At 41.3% G+C, this 23,594-nt stretch overlaps 1 protein-coding gene across 1 annotated transcript in view; it reads right to left on the bottom strand.

Moving 5' to 3' along the window:
- Positions 1–23,594, bottom strand: part of LOC129706413 (protein kinase C-binding protein NELL2-like) — a 229,900-nt gene that overhangs the window by 106,055 nt on the left and 100,251 nt on the right. Inside the window, exon 13 of the mRNA XM_055650706.1 lies at positions 12,591–12,716. Within this exon, the coding sequence (XP_055506681.1) occupies positions 12,591–12,716 (126 nt within the window). The remainder of the gene's footprint in view (positions 1–12,590; positions 12,717–23,594) is intronic.

The raw sequence follows: 23,594 nt of genomic DNA, 5'->3' as shown, positions 1-23,594 counted from the left end.
TATTTTTATTTGTAGGCATTTCATTTCCTGGCCTTGAAATGACTGGTGGTGAGGAATCAGTCAATGGAGTTGAGATTGGAGCGAAGATCCACAAAGTAGTTACAAAGCCAAATCATGTGTAGGAAAGAAATACAGATGCTGGTTGAAATCGAAGGTAGACACTAAATGCTGGAGTAACTCAGCGGGACAGGTAGCATCTCTGGAGAGAAGGAATGGGTGATGTTTTCGGTCGAGATCCTTCTTCAGACTGATCAAAGCCAAATCATGGTTGATTCAACCTGTGGCTATCATGCACCATGGCAGGAATAACCTTTTATGTACATGAGGCTCTCAGTCACCTCAAACCTCAATGGGTGTCAACAAACAGTGCAGGCTAAAATGGTGACCGAGCCCAAAATGTTGTGTTCTAAGATCCTTATCTAATGGGTCATATTGTTAATAATTTAGGTTAGAGATACAGCATGTAAATAGGCCTCTTGGCCCACCAAGTCCGCGCCGACCATCGAACTGTGTACACTAGCAGTATCCCATACACCAGGGTCAATTTACAATTTTTACCAAAGTCAATTAACGTACAAACCTGTACGTATTTGGAGTATGGGAGGAAATCAGAGCTCCCTGGGAAAACCCACACGATCATGGGGAGAACGTACAAACTCTGTACTGCAGCCATGGTCAAGATCGAACTGGGATCTCTGGCGCTGTTAGGTGCTGGCACCGTGCTGCCCATAATGCCATCTATCTACATACTTATAAAACTCTGATCTTGGATGTGTGTGTATTTATTTGTGTGTGTATGTCTTGTTCGTCTGAGTTTCACATCTCCTCGAAAACACGACGGGCTAATGGTGAAATCTTTACATATTCCGATAGAGATTTACGCCATGATGTCAAAAATCACCTCAACTGAAAATTTGATGCCTTATTTCCCGAGCTATTTATGAAAATGTTCACAAATGTGCAGAAAATTAGAAAAAATAACTGGTTTTCCCTGTGCTTAGCCCTGTGCTTAGCCCTGCTCGCAACATTGTTGCTATCCAAGTACGCTGAGATGCTCGCCCTTACAAGTGCAAATGCATTTTTTTTTAAGTTTAAAAATAAGGGAGGCCGATAAGGTGAAATGATCAGCCCCTGCGCAGTTGTCGGCTATGGGTGAGTGCTGGACTAAGGAGAACGGCTTGCGTTGGGAGACCAGGCTTAGTGTGACAGGGCCAGTTGGCCTAGTTGCTCTTAAAAGGCACTGATAATTGGTGACAAACTGCAAGTTTGCAACATCGACAATTCCACAAGTAAGAATTTCATTGTACCATTTGGGGAACTATGACAATAAAACACTCTTGTGCCTTGACTCTTGAAACAGCAAAGGTTTCAGACCTAAGTTAATACACTTTTTATTGCATTGCCATTATGATTACATAGCTTTGCTGTCAATCTTCAGCACTACTGCGGTCAGAAGGAACAATTTGGGAATATTCTGTGCGTCATTATTGATAGATTTGTTTTCTCTTCAAAATCCATACTGCTTACAGAACACTGAACTTGCAGCAGATGTCAGGCTGTGTGACTGAGTCCATAGACTATGGTTAAAATCTGCTTGCCTGTCACTCTCCACAATATTTATCCGCCCAGGCACCATGAAGGTTGTTTGCACTCAAATCCGCTAAGTCTATGTCAATCTCAAGATGCTGCTGTGACATTTTGATTATTTTAAAGCACCTACCAGCATTGCTAGCGATCCAGAGTCATGCACTGTTCCTCCTGAATCTGAAACCCTGCCACATACCTTTTTATCTGAAATGATACCTTTGAATGCACACATTTAAAGCTAAAGATGACCATGGGTTATTGAAGATGTGCTGCTTAAGCAAATATTAAATGATTGCCGATTAAAATGATTGGAAAGATGTGAATTTGTCACTGATTTCCCCAACTTGCTAGATTTGTAATGTATTCTGAGAAACTACTTTGATTACTTTAACTACTTGAACTAGATTCACAGTATCCCTGTTACAGCTGTGCCAGGTGACATGACTAAAATAATGTTGCAGTACCTGCAGTGTTGCTGTGGAATCAGTTTATTTTTTGGTTGACATCTTTCTGTGTTAAAGGTACTTTCTAAAGGGTGCGTAAACAGTCTGCCCAGTTACAGTACATGAGGTGATGAGATATAGCCTACATGTGATTTCAATCCCAATGTCACTTGATTAATAAAACACTAAATGGCAATAATATTTCCTCAACAAAGTCGAGTTTTACATCAGGCTGTTGTTCATAGACTACAGCTCGGCATTCAACACCATCATCCCCTCCAAACTGGTCACCTGGTCACCAAGCTCAGGGAAATGGGGCTCTGCGCACCTCTCTGCAGCTGGATCTTCGACTTCCTCAACGACAGAACACAGTCAGTACAAATTGGCAGCAACACTTCCTGCTTGATAACCATCAGCTCAGGAGCAACTCAAGGCCTGGTGCTCAGCCCTCTGCTCTACTCACTGTACCCAAAATAGTGTAGCCGGACACAGTTCCAATTCCATCTTTAATTTCACCAATGACACCACCGTCGTTGGATGAATTACAAGCAATGACAAGTCAAAGTATAGGAGGGAGATAGATCATCTGATTGAACACTGCTAGGACAACAATCTTGCTTTCTACTAACACTCTACTCCAGGTGGAGCAGGTCCTCACCCTTAACAAATCCTCCATCGACTCCTCCCACTTCCTGCAAATGAGTCTGAGGAAGGCTCTTGACCTGAAACGACTTTTGGATAGGCACACAGAAGTGCAGAGAATAGAGGGAAATGGATCATGTCAGGCAGGTGATATCAGTCTAACTTGACGTCATGTTCTGAACAAATATTGTTCCTGTGTTGTACTGTTCTATGTTCTAGAAGTACATGTCCCCTACAACTCACACCAAATGGTACAGGTGCACCATACAAAGCGTTTTAGACCAACTATTTCAGCTCCATCCAAGACCGCAAGAAATTGCAGCGAATTGTGGACGCAGCCTAAACCATCACGCATACCAACCTCCCTTTCATTGACTCCATTTATACTCCACGCTATCTTGGCAAGGGCAGCAACATAATCAAGAATGAGTTGAACCCTGGCCACTCCCTCTTCTCCCCTCTCCCATTAGGCAAAATGTATGAAAAGGTGTGAAAATGCACACCCCCAGAATCAGGGACAGTTTCTTCCCAGCTTTTATCAGGCAACTGAACCATCCTACCACAACCAGAGGGCAGTGCTGATCTACCTCATTGGTGACCACGCATGATCCTTGGTCGGACGTTGCACTAAGTGTTATCCCCTTATCATGTATCTATGCACTGTAAATGGCTCGATTGTAATCAAGTATTGTCTTTTCACTGACTTGATAGCACACAACAAAATCTTTTCACTATCCTCGGTACATGTGACAATAAAGTAAACTGTAACTATAACTGTAACTGTACATTGTCTAAATGGTGAGATGCTGCAGATCTCCAGCGTGCAGAGGGATCGGGGTGCTTTAACGTATTATGTGAAAAGGGCTGTTATGCCAGCACAGTAAAGCAAACAGATTTTTTTATGTTTGAGGGGCAAAGTAACCTACTCTTACCTCCAATTGTAAATGGCTTTGTCAGCCACTGAGACCATTCTCATACTGAAAGCTCTCACTGGGATTGTGCTGTGTAAATATTTTTGAAATTCACAAACATTTGGTGACAGACATATCACAGAAGAATATTTAAAACTGATCAAGTTATTGAAAATATTAAAAGGCTTAACATTTTAAATGCCATCCTTTAAAAATAAATTAAAATTAAAATTAAACATTAAGTGAAATTAATAAGGATCTGCTGCCTCTGTTCATTTGAATGGGGATGGGAATGGGGATGTCCTAGCTGCATTAAGTGTGACCTGACCATGGGCATTTTTTTGTACACGAGTACTTTAAATTCTGGGGATATCATGCTAATTCTTTGGAAGAAAAAAGGACGTGCCTTTAGAAAGTAGATGAGGAGGAATTTCTTTAGTCAGAGGGTGTTGAATCTGTGGAATTTATTGCCATAGATAGTTGTCAAATCAATGGATATTTTTAAGAAAAGGAGATAGACAGATTCTCAATTAGTGAGAATGTCAGGGGTTACGGGGAGAAGGCAGGAGAATGGGGTTGAGAGGGAAAGAAATATCAGCCATTATTGAGTGGCAGAATAGATTTGATAGGCTGAATGACGTAATTCTGTTCCTATAACTAATGAATCCACTGGAGCACCATGCGGATAGTCAGCAGTGTAGGGAGCAGAGCAGTAGATGTCACTGCTGATTTCCACTAGAATTAACCAGAATTTCCATGGGGACAAGTAGGTAAGTCTCTGCATTAAGCCAGGCTTATATGTTTGAGAGATCTGCACCAATACAATTTGAGCAAAGTATTTGTTTTACTCTGACCTTTAAATGGCATTTAATAACTTATTCAGAATGGTATAAGGACATTTGCAAAACCAGTTTGTCTTTGGCAAACTGCATTATTACATAATTAAAGATAGGATGAAGGTAAAGGGCAAGCAAGTTAGCATTTTATGTATTAAAACTAAACAATCACTCGTGATAACAAGAGATCACAGGATCACAAAGGACTGGAGTCATAAATTGCATCCTCTATGATACAAATAGGTAAAATGACACTTTTACTATAATATTTCAAGCAATTTGTCCTATCCTCTTTGTATTAATGATCCTTTGATAAGGTTTATTTTTTTCAAAAGTACCAAACCTGCACATTACCTTAACGTGAAAGACCGTGAAAACGTGGTATGGTTGAATTATCCACAAATACCAATGAAGCAACTATTTTGGCATGTTCCTTTTCATCTAATTATATAATTATATTTGATTGTATTGGACTGCTATTTTCAAGATCCAGAAATGGTGAAGGACATTGTTTTTGATTCAACAGAATGTCTGCCAGTTGCTAATGGACATGCGACATACATCAGTTAAGAAGACAGAGATTGAATGTAATAAATTGTTATTGAGCCCTTTTCAAGAAAATATTTCGACATTTCTCTTTGCAATTTAGAGATATTTAAATATTAAGAAATATTTTAAAAAACAAGTAGACCCAACAGTTGTCCAACAAGTTGCATGGATATCCTTGTAGAAACAAGGAATCGCAGATGATAGTTTTCACAAAAAGACACAAAGTGCTGGAGTAACTCAGCAGGTCAAGTAGCTTCTCTGGAGCGAAGTTTGTAGAAGGACCCTGACCTGAAATGCAATCTGAAGGATCCCGACCCGATACGTCACCTATTCATGTTCTCCAGAGATGCTGCTTGACATATTCAGTTACTCCAGCACTGTGTCCTTTTGCATGGAAATCCTTTCTAAGTTATGCAGTATTTATTGGAATCCAGCAAATTTAGAAAGTGACTGTATGTAACACAACACTTCAGACTGGCAACATTATATATGAATCACATTCCTTGTTAATATTAACACAGTGGAGAGTGAATGCAAGAAGCATGTGGTCTGTCTAATAGGTATGGTGACCAGGCAAAACCAGGTACCACACATCCTGTCATCTACCTTCATGCCCAGTTATTCCTCATCATCCTTGCATTTTTCCAAGATCCAAAGATTTGCCAAACATTTGATAGGTGCTTTTTGGTTAGAAAAGAATAGTCCTAAATGTTTTAGTAAAACAATCCCCTTCATTTACTGTTGCCATGTTCATGTGAGTGGGATTTGCCTGTGCTCCAATTATAGCCATTGAGATTGGGCCATTTCAAACTGAATTTTCAAGCTGATTTGGATCTATTCTCCCCAAAATGTCAGTCTGGAAGCATTAGTTCTGACTGGTTATCTGTACGCAGTAGGTCATATGATGAAAGACATGCCAAACAATGTGGAAGGAGTTTCTGGAACTATCAAGGATCAGGATCATGAGCTTAGATCACAAAGAATTTTAGGCATCATTTGGTACTACCCATTAAGCTTTACTCTGCAAAAGCAAAATATTACAGGTTGGGAATCTGAAATGACAATAAAGAGCCATTCTGATTAAATGTAGTTGACCCAAAAAATTAATTATGGATGTTACTTGAACATGTTTGGATTTTTTCATATTAATGATTGATGGTTATCATGAGTTTCGGGCTAATAATTTTTTTTATTAGAAGTAAGTTGTTCTTAAGAAATATCATTGAACAGGAAGGTTAACTCCGTTTCACTTTCCACAGAGTATTTCTAAACTTTTTTTCCGCATGTCAGGCTAGAGGACTTCCATTACAACTTTGTAAAGTGTGGGCCCAGAGCCAAAGCAGGCATCTGGGATGTTGGTGAACAGAAGGGCCAACAGTGTAGCTCTTTAACAATTTAAAGATTGCAAAGAGACTGAGGAACAGCTGAGAAGGAAAATATAGTCAAATCAGGTCATAAAAGAAAGGGAACGAAAGATGAGAGGGGGAATGGGAGAGAGGGAAAATTAAGAACCAGAGCACATAGGTATAAGGCAAGGGGGAAACATTTACTAGGAACTGTGAGGCTACCTTTTCACACAAAGAGTGGAAAGTATATGGAACGAGCTGCCAGAGGAGGTAGTTGAGGTAGGTAATGTCACAATGTTTAAAAATATTTGGGCAAGTACATGGATAGGATAGGTTTAGAAGGATATGGGCCAAACGCAGGCACGTGGGACTAGTAGTGATGGGGCTAGTTGGGTGGCATGGATAAGTTGGGCCGAATGGCCTCTTTCCACACTGTATGACTGAATGACTTTAAGTGTTATAAAGGACTTATTTGCACATAGATAATCATAATCAGTGGCTTGATAATGTTATTTCTGGCCAAATTGGAGAGGCCAGGACACTAACATTGAGTAAAGGCTTCTGGGCTGCTAGGCCATTTGGTCAATTTAAATGTGCCTTCTGCAGAAATAGGACATACTGCAGAATGGTGCCAGTTTGTCTAGAGCCTAGATAGGAGCTGCAGGAAGAGAATGAAGTATCTGCCGGTCCTCACAATTAGGTGCAAATTGCATGGAATGGATTGGATGAATGCAAACCAGACATATGCATTGTATATAATGTTGCAAAGCTTTACTTTGCTAGATGTTGATTGGATTGGTCACATGATTGGTCACATCATTGAAGATGCGTCCCAGCGCATCTAGAGGATGTATCTTTCATACCGATTAAGTATTGAGCCTTGTCTGGTTTTCTTGAATATGAAGGAGCATGTTGCGATCATTTGCATACATTGTATTAGTCACTGTATTATTGGGTTAGGGAAATGTCTATCCTATACTGTGTTAATCGACACCTGTTATTGGACTGTAATGAGACTATCCCTATGTGGTTTGGTCCCTCAGGGTTCGGGGACCTATAAAAGGCCACTCCCACGAGGTCCTGTGTCGATCTTCTGGGAGAACGCTTCGGACTGCGCGACCTTCTGGAGTGTCTCTGCTTGAGCGAGGCTAAGAGGGCTTGATCAGGCAGATACGGGGATCAAACCCGTGGTGGTTAGCGATGGTAGTGGAACTGTAATTGTGTTTTGTCAAAATAAAGTTTAGATGCGCAAGTGCTTGACTCAGTGATTTTTGACTGAAACTAGACTGGGGGAAAGCTTCGAACGAGCTATTTACAATAATATGTTGTGTGCCAGAATCTTTAGCAAAAGTAATTATAAAGAATGATGAGGAGGTTGCTCTTTTGCTTGCAATGCTTAAGAGCTAAGGAATTGATCAAGTTACAGCAGACAAATGCTACAACATGGCCACTACGGAATACGGGCACCACAAAACCTAATGACTGCTATTGCTGAATTGCTTTAACGTGGTCTAAGCATTGTTCTTGCAATTAAAGCCAGTGGTAATGAATATTAATGAGTGCCATTTGCCAGATGTAGATGGTTTATTGAGAGAAAACAGATTGCCATTAAAGCATAGGACACCATGTTCTGCTCATTTCCTTGAGCTATTTTCTCTCACTGGTGTTGAATGGTCCAGCGACTATTTCTGAAAGCTGCGGATCTGCTGCATACTACGCACAATCCCATACCTCGTACACATGGATAGACAAGTTTGGAGGGATATGGACCAGGCGCAGGCAGGTGAGACTAGTGTAGCTACGACACGTTGGTCGGTGTGGGCAGGTTGGGCCAAAGGAGCTGTTTCCACACTGTATCACTCTATGACTATGACTCTATGACATCTTCTAAGTCCAACTGAAGAACCCAAAGAAGGGTCCTGACCCGAAACATCACCCATCCTTTTTCTCCCGAGATGCCATCTGAACCGTTGCGTTACTCCAGCACTTCGTGTCTATCTTCGGTATAAACCAGCATCTGCAGTTCCTTTCTATACATCACTATGCACTGTGTAATCTCCTCAAGGTATGCCTACTTTGAAGAGGTTCTCCTCCTCTCTCTGACGGAAGTTCAGCAACACTCTCTCTGACTGCTTCCCCTCTGCGATTCTTACTGCTCTCCAGCTCTACGACTATGTTTTAACCCTGAGAATCTGAAGAAGAGTCCCGACCCAAAACGTCAGCAATCTTTTTTCTCCAGAGAGGTTTCCTGCCCCCGCTGAGTTACTCCAGCACTTTGTGTCTATCTTCTGAAGAGTTGATAGTACCGATTGAGAAACAATAGCTGGTTGGATGAAGGAACGAATAGAGTATAGTGGAGCATACCTACAAAACTGGGTCAAATGGGCAGTGACATGACTGTCATAGACATGTTGAGAAAGTATGGGAGTCAGAAAGATTTCACAATTAAAATCAAAAAAAGATGCTGTGTATTTCCTCTGGGGCGAGCAGAAACCAATCGTGTTAGACCTGGTGTGAGATGCGAGGTCAAAGCTAAGCAAAGACACTGAGGCATTTAGAACAACGGAGAATGATGGGGGGTGGTTGTGACAGGTGTGGTGGGAGCTTGCAAAAACTGAGATGAAAAGTTGGACTACATTGAAAATGTTGGTGACAACAGTGCAAAGGAAGAATGGAGGCTCAAATTGTTTTTATCCATGTATACTGTGTGGGATTGCCTGCTGTACAATAGACTTCCCTTTAAATAATAAGTGCATTAGCTGACTCATCATAAGCAAAGCCATTCACTGATACATTTAGAAACAGCCGGTTGATTTCTGCGATTCATGCTTCTGGAATGGCCATTTCAATTTCAATTTTGAATGTGAACATTCCTATATCACAATTGCACCTCATTGACTGAAATTTCTTATTCATTAAACAGTAACAAATCACAGCAGCAGATGGGAAATAGCAATCATTAGTGTAAGTTGCCAATGAAAACATAGCCAGAAGCAAACAAGTATTAACATAAACAGGGAACAAATGCTACCGATGAAAAATTGAACTGAGGAAATCGGTCCACATACCTGTACATTTTTGAAATTGCACACTATTTTGACCTTGGGCAGTTATTAATTTGACAAATGTGGCATGCAGTAATGTTTAAACAGTGCAAAAGGTTATAAGAAAATATAGAATTTGCATTAAACCTACCCGAATATTGATACTTCACTGCATAGAATTAAATCCAAAATTAAACTTAATAACATTTTTCTTCAGAAGCATGCCCTTTTCAGTCACATCTTGGAATTTAAACTCACAGAACCTTCAGTATGAGCTGCAAAAACACAGTAATGTGGCAGACTACACCACCTTAAGATCATATGAGTACAAGACATATGAGCAGAATTAGGCCATTTGGCCCATCGAGTCTATTCCTCCATTCGATCATGGCTCAAACCCATTATCCTGCCTTCTCCTCATATCCTTTGACCCCTTTACTAACTGAAAACCTATTAATCTCCACTTTACAAATACCCAATGTCAATGAAAATCCACCAATGTTAGTGTAATCTACAAAGGTATTAATCAGCCCACCTACATTAATATATACTACAAACATCAGATTACCCAGAACTGGCCCATGCAGTACACCACTGGTCATAGGCCCGCAACCGGTATAATAGTCTTCCACTTCTACCCACTGGCTTCTATGGGTAAGCCAGTTCTGAATCCACATTACTGTTGAACGCATACATGCTAATCTTCAGCATCAGTCTACCATGAGGGAGGGACCTTCTCAAATGCCTTGTCAAACTCCATGTAAATGACATCCATTACCCTACACATCAATCACATTTGATAGTTTCTCAAAACACTAACAATTTTGTAAGATATGACTTTCTTTGGACGAAACTACGTTGACTGTCCCTAATTAGCTCATTCTCTTCCAAATGGGAGTAAATATGGTATATGCTTCTTCCACCTACCCGAGCAACACATTCCAATTATATAAACACTGAAACAAGAAGGTTGATTCACATTGTGCAAAACATTTTCTGCCAAAGATGCTAGACGTTGTTATGGAATTTATGCTGATTGAATGTATTTATTTACTGTTTCAGTAATGCATTCCTCCCACAATCCTAGTCACTTTATTCAATAACCACCTACAAAAATTAAACTCTGGTTTGTTTGTTTTACACATAACATGATGATCCTTTTTTTCTTTGCCTGAGTTCCCAGGGCCGTCCATATCCATCCAAAATGGAAATGAATTGAATATATCTTGGCTTTTCCCAGTCCCTTTACCAAATGCCATGCAGAGCAGTTAAGCTACTGATAGCTTTGTTTAGTTTAGAGATACAGGGTGGAAACAGGCCCTTCTCCCCACCGGGTCCGTGCCGACCAGCGATCCCCACATATTAACACTATCCTACACACATGAGGGACAATTTTACATTTACCAAGCCAATTTACCTACATACCTGTATGTCTCTGGAGTGTGGGAGGAAACCGAAGACCTCGGAGAAAACCCACTCGATCAAGGGGAGAACGTACAAACTCCATACAGACAGCACCCAAAGTCATGATTGAACCCGGGTCTCCAGCGCTGCAAGCTCTGTAAAGCAGCGACTCTACCACTGCACCACCCAGATCCCCCACTAAGGGGCTATACTATGGCCCTCATCCACCTTTTTGCACAGAAAAGAGGTAAGCGCCAGCTTCTCATTAATCTTGAAACAAGGAACTGCAGATGGAGGTTAATACACAAAAGGACTGGAGTAACTCAGCAGGTCACTCAGCATCATCAAGGGTGGGTGGCGTTTCAGGTCGAGTCATTTCTGAGTGAGAGAAAAACTTCAAAGTAGACATGTCTTGAGGAGATATTGCAGCTCTATGTTCTCCAGAGATGCTGCCTGACCTGTTGAGTTACTACAGTACTTTGTGTCTTTTCTCATTAATCTATCTGGTCTTGATGAATTACTTATTGCTTCCCAACAGATTTCCAACAATTCCATTGATAATTTCCATCCTTTGCTATTCTTTGCAACAGGATTGTAGTTGACCAGGATTGATATGCTGATTAAAATAAATATTTGATCTACATGTAATTAACATTTAACTTGCACTTACTGTATCATAACTGCGTTTAAAAAAATCCAATCAGGCCAAGAGAGTGCAAAATTGGATATAGCGGAGATTATCAAACTGATGTAAAATATTCACTCCATGCCTAAGTGAAGCTTAATGCATTTCGTTGTCTCTGTACTGTACACTGACAATGACAATTAAAATTGAATCTGAATCTGAATCTGAATCTGAAGCTTGTTCATGTTTGTAGGAAGGAACTGCAGATGCAGGTTTACATCAAAGATAAGACACAAAATGCAGGAGTAATTTAGTGGGACAGGAAACATTTCTGGAGAGAAGGAATGTAGAAGGATCTCGTCCGGAAACGTCACCCTTTCCTTCTCTCCAGAGATGTTGACTGTCCTGCTGAGTTACTCCAGCATTTTGTGTCTATCCTTGCAGCTTGTTGATGGTACATAATCAATAATTGGGTAATAAATTCATGATTGTTGGCAACACTGGAAGCCCGCGTACCAGATGCCAGCATGTTCAATGGTCTTTTCATTGTCACATGCACCCAGGTAATGTGAAATTCCTTTTTCGCACACAGGTCAGTTAAACATATTACTATACGTACATAGGCATAATCACACTTAAGTACAAGAGTGCAAGAATAGTAGATTACACTGCGAAAGCCACGTTTCTGGCACCATTGAGAAGAGGGACACCAATATCCTTTTTCGATACTAAACTGAAATATGAATGCTCTGTTATTTCTGACTGTTCTTGCAGTAACGTACCAAGCATTTTTGATGAAGGAATCAAGATTGACTCGGAGCTTCGTCTCCCAATGTGTGCACGCAACAGTCTCTGCAATTTATGGGCAAGATCATAATTCCGCATAGATTTAGGTTAGATACATAGATACATAGAAAACATAGATACATAGAAAATAGGTGCAGGAGTAGGCCATTCGGCCCTTTGAGCCTACACCGCCATTCAATATTATCATGGCTGATACGTTAGCTGGCACGATCAGCAGGCAGAGATGTTGATCATAAACCTCTTCTGCTGTATGAGCCACCATTTTATTACGTGATGGTATAAAAGATTGAGGCATTTCAGCAGTGTGTTATTGTAATGCATGGTGGTCAAGTGGCAATATTAAGCAAATATGTTTAAAATACATCTCAAACTACTGGATTATGGCATTTGTTGTACCTGTACAGGAGTAGTCATCCACTTTAATGTAACCCATTTTGCAGATACAGGTGTATGAACCCGGGCTGTTCATACAAATAGTATTTTCTCGGCAGTAGTGTTTATCCTGGGCACACTCATCAATATCTGTAATTGAAGACAAGTTAGCAGAGGAATGAGTAAAATTGATGCATCAACTCACTTAAATAATCATATGACATAATCAAAAAGCAAAGACTTACTAATATGGGAAATCTGAAATAAAAATTCAACAGGTCGAGCAGCAGTTATGAAGAGAGAAGAAAGAGACTCAATTTTAGGTCCAATGAAAGGTCATCAAATAGAAATGTTAACTGATCCTCTCTCCACATATGCTGCCTGACTGCTGAGCATGTTCAGCAGTTTCAAGTGGAAGTGCATGTTCCACAGTGTTAGTGCATGGAAGTCATTTAAGTGACACTCTGTTGCATCCAGTGATTTGGACCTCAGCATGACTGAATGGTGCTACAACGGTCCAATGAACAAATCAATCATGAACAAGGGCAGCACCGTGGCACAGCGGTAGAGTTGCTGCCTTACAGCTCCAGAAACCTGGGTTCGATACTGACCGCGGGTGCTGGCTGTATGGAGTTTGTATGTTCTCCCCGTAACCTGCGTGGGTATTATCTGGGTGTTCTGGATTACTCCCACATTCCAAAGATGTACAGGTTTGTTGCTTAATTGGCTTTGGTAATATTGTAATATTGTCCCTAGTGTGTATAGAATAATGTTAGTATGCAGACATTACTGGTTGGTGCGGACACAGTGGGCTGAAGGGCCCGTTTCTGCAATGTATATCTAAACTAAACTAAACTAGCCATATGAGAGTGTTTTGGATACCCTTCCAGCTCCAGAGAATAGCTAATCTATTTCACTAAAGCAAAAATATTTAATTCATATTTGAGACACCTGATAGTTCATACTTTAGCCAGATGATGAAATCACAAAATGCTGGGAGGCGGGGTAATAATAATTGAGAGAGTGAATGTTTTGGATGGACAGCCTCTGAATGTTAAAAAGGTAAATGATAAAACAAGTTTAAAAACCCAGTCAGGAAGAGGAGGCAAAGCAAGAATAAGGGGGAGATCGTGGAAAAGGAGAAATTGAATACATTCAAAATGGCAATGGTTGAATTGCAATTTTGCTGAAAAAAATTCCAGGGGATGTGAGAAAATTATCAAATTAAAAAATGACAATGGGATGGATTTTACAAAGAGTCCACAAATGACAACAGCCCATATAGCTCACTAACTAATCTTAGCACTATTATTTGCCCCACAGCATCAGCTATTTCCTGGCCCTACCCTGATCACAGATTTCTTCTCTTCCTCCTACCTACCATTCTTGCCATGACCCAGTTGCTCCTCATTTAAATCTCTTCCACTGACAGTTATTGATGCTCCCCTCTCCACAGTCGCCAACTGCTGAAACAATTCCAGTTTCTTTTCCTTTTATTTCAGAATTTCAGCCGTCACAATATTTTTCTTCTGCACTTCTCCCAGGAGACCTTCCACACACTGACGATTCACTCACATAAATATAATTTCCGCAGAATAGTTTTGAATTTAACCCACTTCAAGCTCTGATAGCTATTCTAATTGCACTGTTCCGGATAAATTGAAGTAATCTAGGGCTGCCTTCTGCCTAACCCCTTTAGAACAGTTAAAAATAGCAGTCTCGTCACGTTCACTTTTCTCTTCCCCAGCCATAACATGTCCACGTTCTTCCTTAATTTGAAAGTTTCCTGTTCTTAATATTCTATTTCCCCTGTGTTTCAACTAAAATCTTCCAATAATGAACATTACAGATCACTAACCATTAGCACCAACCCACATATAGAAAACTGAAGGTAAGAGAATTCTCACTTGTGAAAATGATATCCATTTTCTTCACTTCATAGCATGCACACATATTACAGAAAGAGCAATTCACAACTCGTATGCCGGCAGGTTGGTGACTTGAATCATTTAATCTCTTTCTCTCTCTAAAGAAGCTGCTTGATTTACATTTGCTGTTTTGAGTTTATCGTCTGTATTGTCGATCTGGTATAATTTTGAAAAGAGAATCAATCTCACCTTACTTAAATTTGAAGAAATAGTTTAGGGATTTTGTCTTGAAAATTGAAGGAGGATAAGAGCCACAGTGTAGTTATTGCTCCTGGGTTTAGTAATGGCACAGTTAATGCCGCTGTTTTTCTGAGCATTAGCCTGAGGATTTTTCAGCTATGAGTAAACTTTTGATCCACCTTTTCTTTGTATAAAGTAAGTTTCTCCTACTCCGTGCCAAATAACCCATAATTGAGATAACAATGCAAAATTAATTTAGTAGATCAATTTTTTGGACGCTACTTCCATTGCACCACCATTTTATGATTGCCAACAACGCTAAACCCACTAGAAGTAGGTAGAATAAGACAAACCACAACTTTATTTATTTTGCATCTACTATTATTAGCTGTTACTGTCCTAAAACAATCACAATGTGTATAATCAGACGTGCTGAATAAATGATCAAATCCAACCACCACTGAAGCTAGACTACAACCTATTGGCTCCATTCAATATGATATCAGGTATAGGCTGGATTCAGCAAATGCTTTTGGACCAGATAACATCCCAGCTGTGAAGACCTATACTCCAGAACTAAACATATATCCAGCAAAGCTGTTCACGTTTCAGTTATAACATGGAAGCCATCTGGCTAATTGCTGCCTAATCTGTCGGCTCTCAATCATCATCAAAGTGATGGAAGCTGTCGTCACAAGTATTATCGCACCAACATCCTGCTCACAGATGCCCAGCTTGTGTTTTGCCTGACCTATTTGCCTCCAGACTTCATGACATCCATGCAGCAAAGGGCTGCAATCTGGCAGCCTAGGCTTCACCAATAGTACTTCCCAAACCTACAGGCTCCATCATCAAAGATAGACACAAAACGCTGTAGTGACTCAGCAGGTCAGGCGGCATCTCTAGAGAAAAGGAATAGGCGACGTTTTGGGTCGGAACCCTTCCTCAGGCTGAAAGATAGAGAAGTCCAGAGCAAAACAGGGCTGGCAACAGATTACCTCAGGAGGGTAGAGTCCATAATGGCCCATTGTTCACTGGGGAGGCTTTGTCATTGACAGGGATACAAGGATGTGAACAATGGAACTAGTAGGATGACTAGCATGGGCGCGGGGGGGGGGGGGGGGGGGGGGGGGGGGGGGGTTTGGAGAAATAAGCTTGCCTCTGCCTCTGCCCTTTCCATAGGCATTTAGGGCTTTGCCACAGATGCCCATATCTGTGAAGATAAATGAATGAAAGCTTGCTTCAGTCACAATGCACCTCCTTTACGAGGCATGGGATAGCTTTCCAGTTAGTTAATACTGATTCTAGCCACTCAATACATTGGGCTGCTTGCTGATGAGGTAGGACAAGTGACTACACAGAAGCCTCGCACTGGATATTGAAATATTTATAAAAGGAAGCACCATGAACCTGTTGAATTCATTTTATGCAAGAAGGCAAGAAAATAGGAGCAGGAGTAGGCTACCAGGCCCTCCGGTCTGCTCCGTCATTCTGTATGATAACAGCTGATCTATGCTGGCTTCAGTTCCTCTTCTGTACCAATCTACCACAGCTTGCACTTCCTTGATCTTTCAACTATCCATCTATCTCCAATTTATAAGCCTGACGTCCACCACCCTCAGCGCCAGAGAATTCCAGAGATTTACTAAAGACACATGGTCCTTATTTTGCAGCTGACATATTCATAACACTACTACCAGTGGAAACATCTCAACATCTTCCCCCTTGTGTGGAAAGGAACTGCAGATGCTGATTTACACTGAAGATAGACACAAGATGCTGAAGTAACTCAGTGGGTCAGGCAGTATCTTTGAAGAAAAGGAATGATCTCGACCTGAAATGTTACCTATTCCTTTTCTCCAAAACTGCTGCCTGACCCGCTGAGTTACTCCTACATTCTGTGTCTATCAACATCTACCCTATCAATTCCACACAGGTACTTATACATTGAATTAATTTACCCCTCATTATTAGAGTCATATTCAGCATGGAAACAGGCCCTTCAACCCAACTCATCCAAGCTTACCTAGATGGCTATGTAAGCTAGTCTCATTTGCCCATATTTGACCCATACCCCTTGTGACAGTGCCCCCTCTCTTGGATGCCTTGCTGATCCCTATCACTGGCTGACATTCCAGGAGAGGCCAATCCCCATCAATGGTAACAGCTGGGTCCAGTTAGCTAATTGCTTTGGCCACCTGAATCTTGACGGCCTACTGCCTATAACCCCAGGCATTCTAGCCAGAGGGGAAAGGAGAGAGGGGAAAGGAGAGAGGGGGAAAGAAGAGAGGGGAAAGGAGGGAGGGGAAAGAGAGAGAGAGAGGATGTGGGGTGCTTCCCTGCTAGCTGTGAACCCCTGTCACCGATTTGAGGAAGACTGGGACAAACAAGAGACCACCAGCGCCACCATGTGGTCAAGACTGGGCTACTGGGAAGAAACCCTAGACAGCCAGTGCCCCTACTTGAGGCTAAGACTGAGTGGCTGGGGAAACCATGAGAAGCCAATGCCTCTTTCTGTCCACAAACAATGAGGGACTGCACCCACACACAGAGGCAAAGACTGATCTATCAGCAAAATTCAGAGACTGCCTCTTCAAGCCCCAACGTTGAGCCAGCATAAACCTGAGACTGCCAGCGCCTCCTCTAGAGGCAAGGGTAAACTGTGGGGAGATGCCATCTCCGTCTCCACGCCATCTCCTTTGAGACCAGGACTGACTGAGCTGCTGGGACAAGCCGGTGATCATCCGTGCCACCGCACACACACGCTGATGGTGAGGGACAGCGCCCTCCTGTATTCCTGGACTTTCTACTAATGTAAATAAAATATATCATGTGAGTTCACCCTGCTACCAATGTCATGTTGTCACTGCTGAACCCGGTGTCATGCCTGACGTCACACACCTCTAAACTGTTCCTATTCATATACCTGTCCAAATGCGTGTTAATCAACCTGCCACACTCAATTCCTCTGGCAGCTCATACATGCCACCCCCTGTGTGAAATGTTTGCCCCTCATGTTCCCATTACATTTCCCCCCTCCTCTCATCTTAAATTTATGCCATCATATTCATGATTCCCAAACTTGGGGGAAGAAGACTGTGTGCATTCACTCGATTCACTACAAAGAATATATACCCACACTGCCTGGCCTCTCTTGACAGGACAATCCTCCCTCCCTGGGATTCTACATTATATTTTTGACAGAGACATTTGTAATCACACAGCAGAGAGGGGGAGAGAGAGGGAGAGAGCTGCCCCCAGCAATTGTTTGCTGTATATTAGCATTTATTTGAGTGTCAGGGTATGTACATTGAAAGTGCATTTTTTAAATTGTGGCCAAAGTTGCCAGAAGCTGAAACTTAAACTCAGTGAGTGGAAGACCAGAATAATAAGTCAGAAATTCGCAATTATATATCTTTTTTTGTTTTGTACTCATCACAAAACACATTCCAATGACTTATTGTGAAATAAAATGATTTGACTTCAGGCAAATGCAATAGGTATTTTATAAATGGAAAGATTCCATAAATGACAGTGCAAATACAGAGCAAATTATTTTAATGTTGAATCAGAGAAGATTGCAAGGATTGATACCAGCAGAACATCCTTCTATTCTTTGAATCTTTGAAGCATTATAACAGATAGAAGGCACGCTGGTTTAACATCAAAGGGTGGCATCTCTAGCAATGCACTATACCTTCAGTAATGGACAACAAGTTACATGACCCATCACAAAGTAGTTTAAACCACAATCCACAATTTGGAAGAAATTATACTAAAAACAATAGATATGTTTGGGATTGACTTTGGTTCCTGGGTCCTCAATAGGTTTACACAGCACCTTCTCAGTATTATAATGACTGTATTTGCAGAAGGACTCCGTTACCTGTACGGCATTTTGGTATATCCTAATGTAATGAAACGCAATACAAGTCTTTGATTCTCCCTCGGTTTCTCGGTTATTCATTAGCACGAGCGAGGAATATAATACACCCTCAACATTTGCAAACTTTCAGTATTATTGACCAAGTAATTTGCTCATATAACAATATTCGTTCATGGTCTTTCAGCATTAGGGACAGGAACACTGGGATAGCCTCTATTAATTTTTACACCAGCTTAAGTCCCAAATATTTCACACAGGAGTAAAATGGGAATCTTTAGTATCTATTTTTCTCAGAGAAAAACTGAGGCAGAGAAAAAATATATCTAACAAATTACACTTGATCAGTGGTTGCCTTTCGCAGTTGGCAGCTTTGCAACCTTGTAAAATGTGGCAAACCCTTGATTAAAATATCCCGGAATTCTAAGGATCCACAGTAATACTGGCAACTGAGAGCGGAGCAGATAGCACAATCCAAATTCATTAACAATCCCAAGTATGACGATGTCATCAGTAGCTTGTTCTTATTTTTAAGAAAATGCTCTTTTACAGAAACTGTTTTTGGCAACATAAAATGGTTTTTTTTTGCACTAGTGAAAAAGGCCACAATGCAGCTATCCTTCATTTTGGCAACACACTTTGATCTCAGCTTATGAGTATTATACTGAGATACCACTAGTTCCACTACATCTCTTGAATCACTGTATGAAAATAGGCCCTTCGACTCACTGTGTCCATGACGACCATCAATCATCGAGTCATGCTTGTTCCATGTTATCCAACTTTCTCATCAACTCACTGCTCACTAGGGGCAATTTCCAGAGGACAATTAACTGACAAACCCTCATGTCTTTGGGATATGGGAGGTAACCAGATCACTTGGAGGAAACGGACACAGATAGAATATGCAAACTCCACACAGACAGCACCTGAGGACAGGATGCAGCCCAGATCTCTAGCGCTCTGATGCAGCAGCTCTACCTGCTGCACCACAGTGCTGTGATTTATATTCTACAAGGTTATCCATGGTGCCAGTGGGAATAAAGTGGTTCTCGTTATTGCAAATATACTGCATTAAAGCCCAATTCCTTTCTTGGAATTATTGAACAGACACCCTTCTCACCTTCCACCCTACCAGCCATCACATGCAACAAATAATCCTCTGAAATGTTCACCACCTCCAATGCGATCCCACCACTGGCCACATCTTCCCATCTCCTCCCCTTTTGGCTTTCCGCAGAGACTGCTCCCTCCGTAACTCCCTGGTCAATTCGTCCCTTCCCACCCAAACTTCCCCCTCTCCTGGCACTTACCCTTGCATCCGCAGGAAATGCTACACTTGTCGCTTTATCTCCCCTTGACTCTATCCAAGGACCCAATCAGTCTTTCCAGGTGCGGCAAAGGTTCACCTGCACGTCCTCCAACCTCATCTATTGCATCCGCTGCTCTAGATGTCAGTTGCTCTACATCGGTGAGACCAAGCGTAGGCTTGGCGATCGCTTCGCCCAACACTCCGCTCGGTTCGCAATAACCAACATGATCTCCCGATGGCTCAGCACTTCAACTCCCCCTCCCATTCCGAATCCGACCTTTCTGTCCTGGGCCTCCTCCATGGCCAGAGTGAGTCCCGCTGTAAATTGGAGGAGCAGCACCTCAGATTTCACTTGGGTAGTTTACACCCCAGCGGTATGAACATTGACTTCTCCAATTTTAAGTTGTCCCTGCTTTCTCCATCTTTCCCCTCCCCTTCCCAGCTCTCGCACAGTCCACTGTCTCCGCCTCTTCCTTTCTTCTTCCCACCCCCCCACCCCCACATCAGTCTGAAGAAGGGTCTCGACCCGAAACATCACCAGTTTCCGTCGCTCCATAGATGCTGCCTCACCCGCTGAGTTTCTCCAGCATTTTTGTCTTCCTTCTCTTTAAGATGCTTCAAGATGTTTTAATCAAATGTTCCCACATTCACCAAATACTTCTTGAGTGGCTCAGCATCAACATTAGTTTGATGCTGCTCCTCTTAACTGCCCTGCGACTTTGCTGAGTTAAAGGTGATATGTTATTAAAATCAGCTTGATTTTTGCAATATTCTATGCACTATTAGTCAACTAACACCAATGGCGGCTCATGCATAAAATGTTGAGGAAACCCGGGGTTCAAATTCAGGCCTGCCCCATTCACTGCACCATATACCACCTGCTATTGAACGTTGACCATAGAACAGTATAGCACAGGAACAGCCTCTTCTGCCCACAATGTCCATGCCAAACACAATACCAAGTTAAACTAATCCCTTCCGCCTGCATTTGATCCTTATCCCTCCATTCATGTGCCTATCCAATAGCTTCTTAAACGCCACTATCATATCTGCTTCCATCACCACCCCTGGCTGTGTGTTCCAGTCACCCACTATCCTCTGTGTATAAAACTTGCCCTGCATTCCCTTTAAACCGCCCCACTCTGATCTTAAAGCTATATCCTCTGGCATTTATCATTTCCACCCTGCAAGAAAGATTATGACTGTCTACCCTGCCTATGCCTCTCAGAATGTTATAAACATCTATCATGTCTGCTTGATAACATTAAAACATTTGATGTCTGAGTTGTACTTGATATGGGATGGATGGATGAATGGAAATATGGAAATAGGTCTCAGGAAGAGTTGACTATAGTGGGAGAAGGTTTATGTGAATGGTCAAAACCACTACAGATCAGCTGGGCCTAATAACTCATCTCTGCACCATTTTTTATGCAACCGATGAAAATCACAGCAGTGAAAGCAACGTGTTGTTTAATTCAGTCAGCTAATAAATATTTAATGTGCATATATCAGCAAGGACATGAAGATGAATTTTTATTATATTTTATTAATGTAAAACCATTGGCTCTACATGACCTACTTTGCTCCATTAACAAAGTGAGTACATTGGGTGGGGGAGGTGGGGATTTAGTAATTTCCAGTTCTTTTGGGTCATGGCTTCTCAATTAATCTCAATGCCTCAGCAACATTCATGCAAACTTTTTACATCAACCCCACAGCAAATTGTATGTAACAGCGTTCTAAAAGCCACAAAAATGTGTTTACCCCACCATGGAAGAACTGGTATCCAAACTATAACATGATTGCAGCATGGAAGCTCAAAATATCTTTTAGAAGGTATTCATTAGTACAAATTTATCACCTGGCTCTTGAAGTGCAACACAGAAAATTGGCATCAATTATTAATTTGTATTTTAAGAAAATGTTGGGGGTTTTTTTGGAAAAAGAATTCATCGCCGACATGACAAATGGCCGGACTTCAATCAAATCCAGGAGGTTTCAGACAGCTTTCCAGCTTAGTGTCCCAATTGCAAGGAGCAATTGGACATGATGGATTACAGGACTGTTTTACCTGTCTGCCAAATGTATTTCAGTTCGAGCTGGGGAAGATAAAACTGGAAAAAAACACTGCTCCCGCACAGCAATTTTTAATCAATGGCTGTCATCCAAGGAAAAGACTGTGCTTCGTTGAATTTTCGCCAAATGACAATGAGTGGAAATCAAAGTGAAATCCCTCTGAATCTGTTCTACTATCCAATTAGATTGTGGTTAATCTTATACCTCCATCTGATTCATCTACCTTCCTTCCAGAATAACTGTTAGCTTTTTCCAATAAAAATATATTGATCCCTGAAATAAAAATGAGCCGTGGTGGTGTCCATGGAATTTTGGAGGAATAATGGTACATTTCAGCTTCTGATTTTTATGACGAAGTGCTTCCTTAATTTGTTCCTGAATAACCTCATTATATAGTACTGGTGAAATGTAATGGACTTTGATCAGTGACTTTATTTTTCTCTGTACAGATGCTTCCTGTGCTGTGAAGGTTCACAATACTTCCTAATTAATTTGCTGTAATGCCACCTTGTTCTGGACTCTCCACCAGAGGTTGCAATCTCTGTTGCAACTGTCTCAACAAAAGACAATAAAAGCTAAGTTTAGCATCCCATCTATTCACATCTTAATCTAGGTTATTGTTTTACTAAACTCTGCACTTTCTTGTGGTTTAGTGCCTTAAAGTAAGCAAGTGGTACACAGATAATGTGCTGGAGTAACTCAGCGAGGCAGGCAGCTTCTCTGGAGAAAAAGGATGGTGATGTTTTGGAGCGCGACCTTTCTTTCCAAACACCACTCATCCTTTTTCGCCAGAGATGCTGCCTGACCCATTGAGTTACTCCAGCAATTTGTGTCTATCTTTGGTATAAACCGGCATCTGCAGTTCCTTGTTTCTCCAAGGTGTACTCAGTACTTCAGCAGTGCCTGAATCCGATCTCTTTGGCTGTTTCTCAATCAAGCACCATTCCTTCCCAAAGAGAGCCAGAAAGTGTTGGAGTAACTCTGTGGATCTGGCAGCATCTCTGGGGAAAAGGGATGGGTGTCATTTCGGAACAAAGGTCCCACCGAAAATGTCGCCCATCCTTTTTCTCCAGAGATGCTGCCTGACCCACTGAGTTACTCCAGCACTTTGTGTCTCTCTTTGGTATACTCCAGCATCTGCAGTTCTTTGTTTCTACATTCTCTCATTTCTTCCCAACTAACATGAAATACATATCATGAAAGACACAGACCCTTTGCACGTTTGTGACATCTTACCTTTACTTTACCAACGTTACCTTGTCCTCAACCAATTATTACAGAATATCACAAGGTTCTAATTAATTCTATAGGCTCTCATTTTTTAATCAATTCCACAGAGCCTTATCAAAAATGTTCTGGAAGTTTTTATAGTTCATCCCATTTTGTGGCAGTTTAATCATTTCTCATCCCATCAAAGCATTCTTTCTCAAACTTTAGACCTTCATTACTCTCCCATCTCCCTTATAAATCAAATATGAAATTCAACCACATTGTGGTCATTGTTTCCGTATAGATTAATTCCCTTAGAAGATTTAAAGATATTGAACTATAGAAATCATGCTCATGAATAAATTCTACCTAGTACACAGATAGCCTCAAACGTCCCGCTGAATGCAAGTAATATGGCTCATTAATCTGTGGTGTTA

This window comes from Leucoraja erinacea, chromosome 19 (genome assembly GCF_028641065.1).
Source record: "Leucoraja erinacea ecotype New England chromosome 19, Leri_hhj_1, whole genome shotgun sequence".
In the NCBI taxonomy this organism is placed as follows: Eukaryota; Metazoa; Chordata; class Chondrichthyes; order Rajiformes; family Rajidae; genus Leucoraja; species Leucoraja erinaceus.
This window is presented reverse-complemented; position numbering and strand designations above follow the sequence as displayed.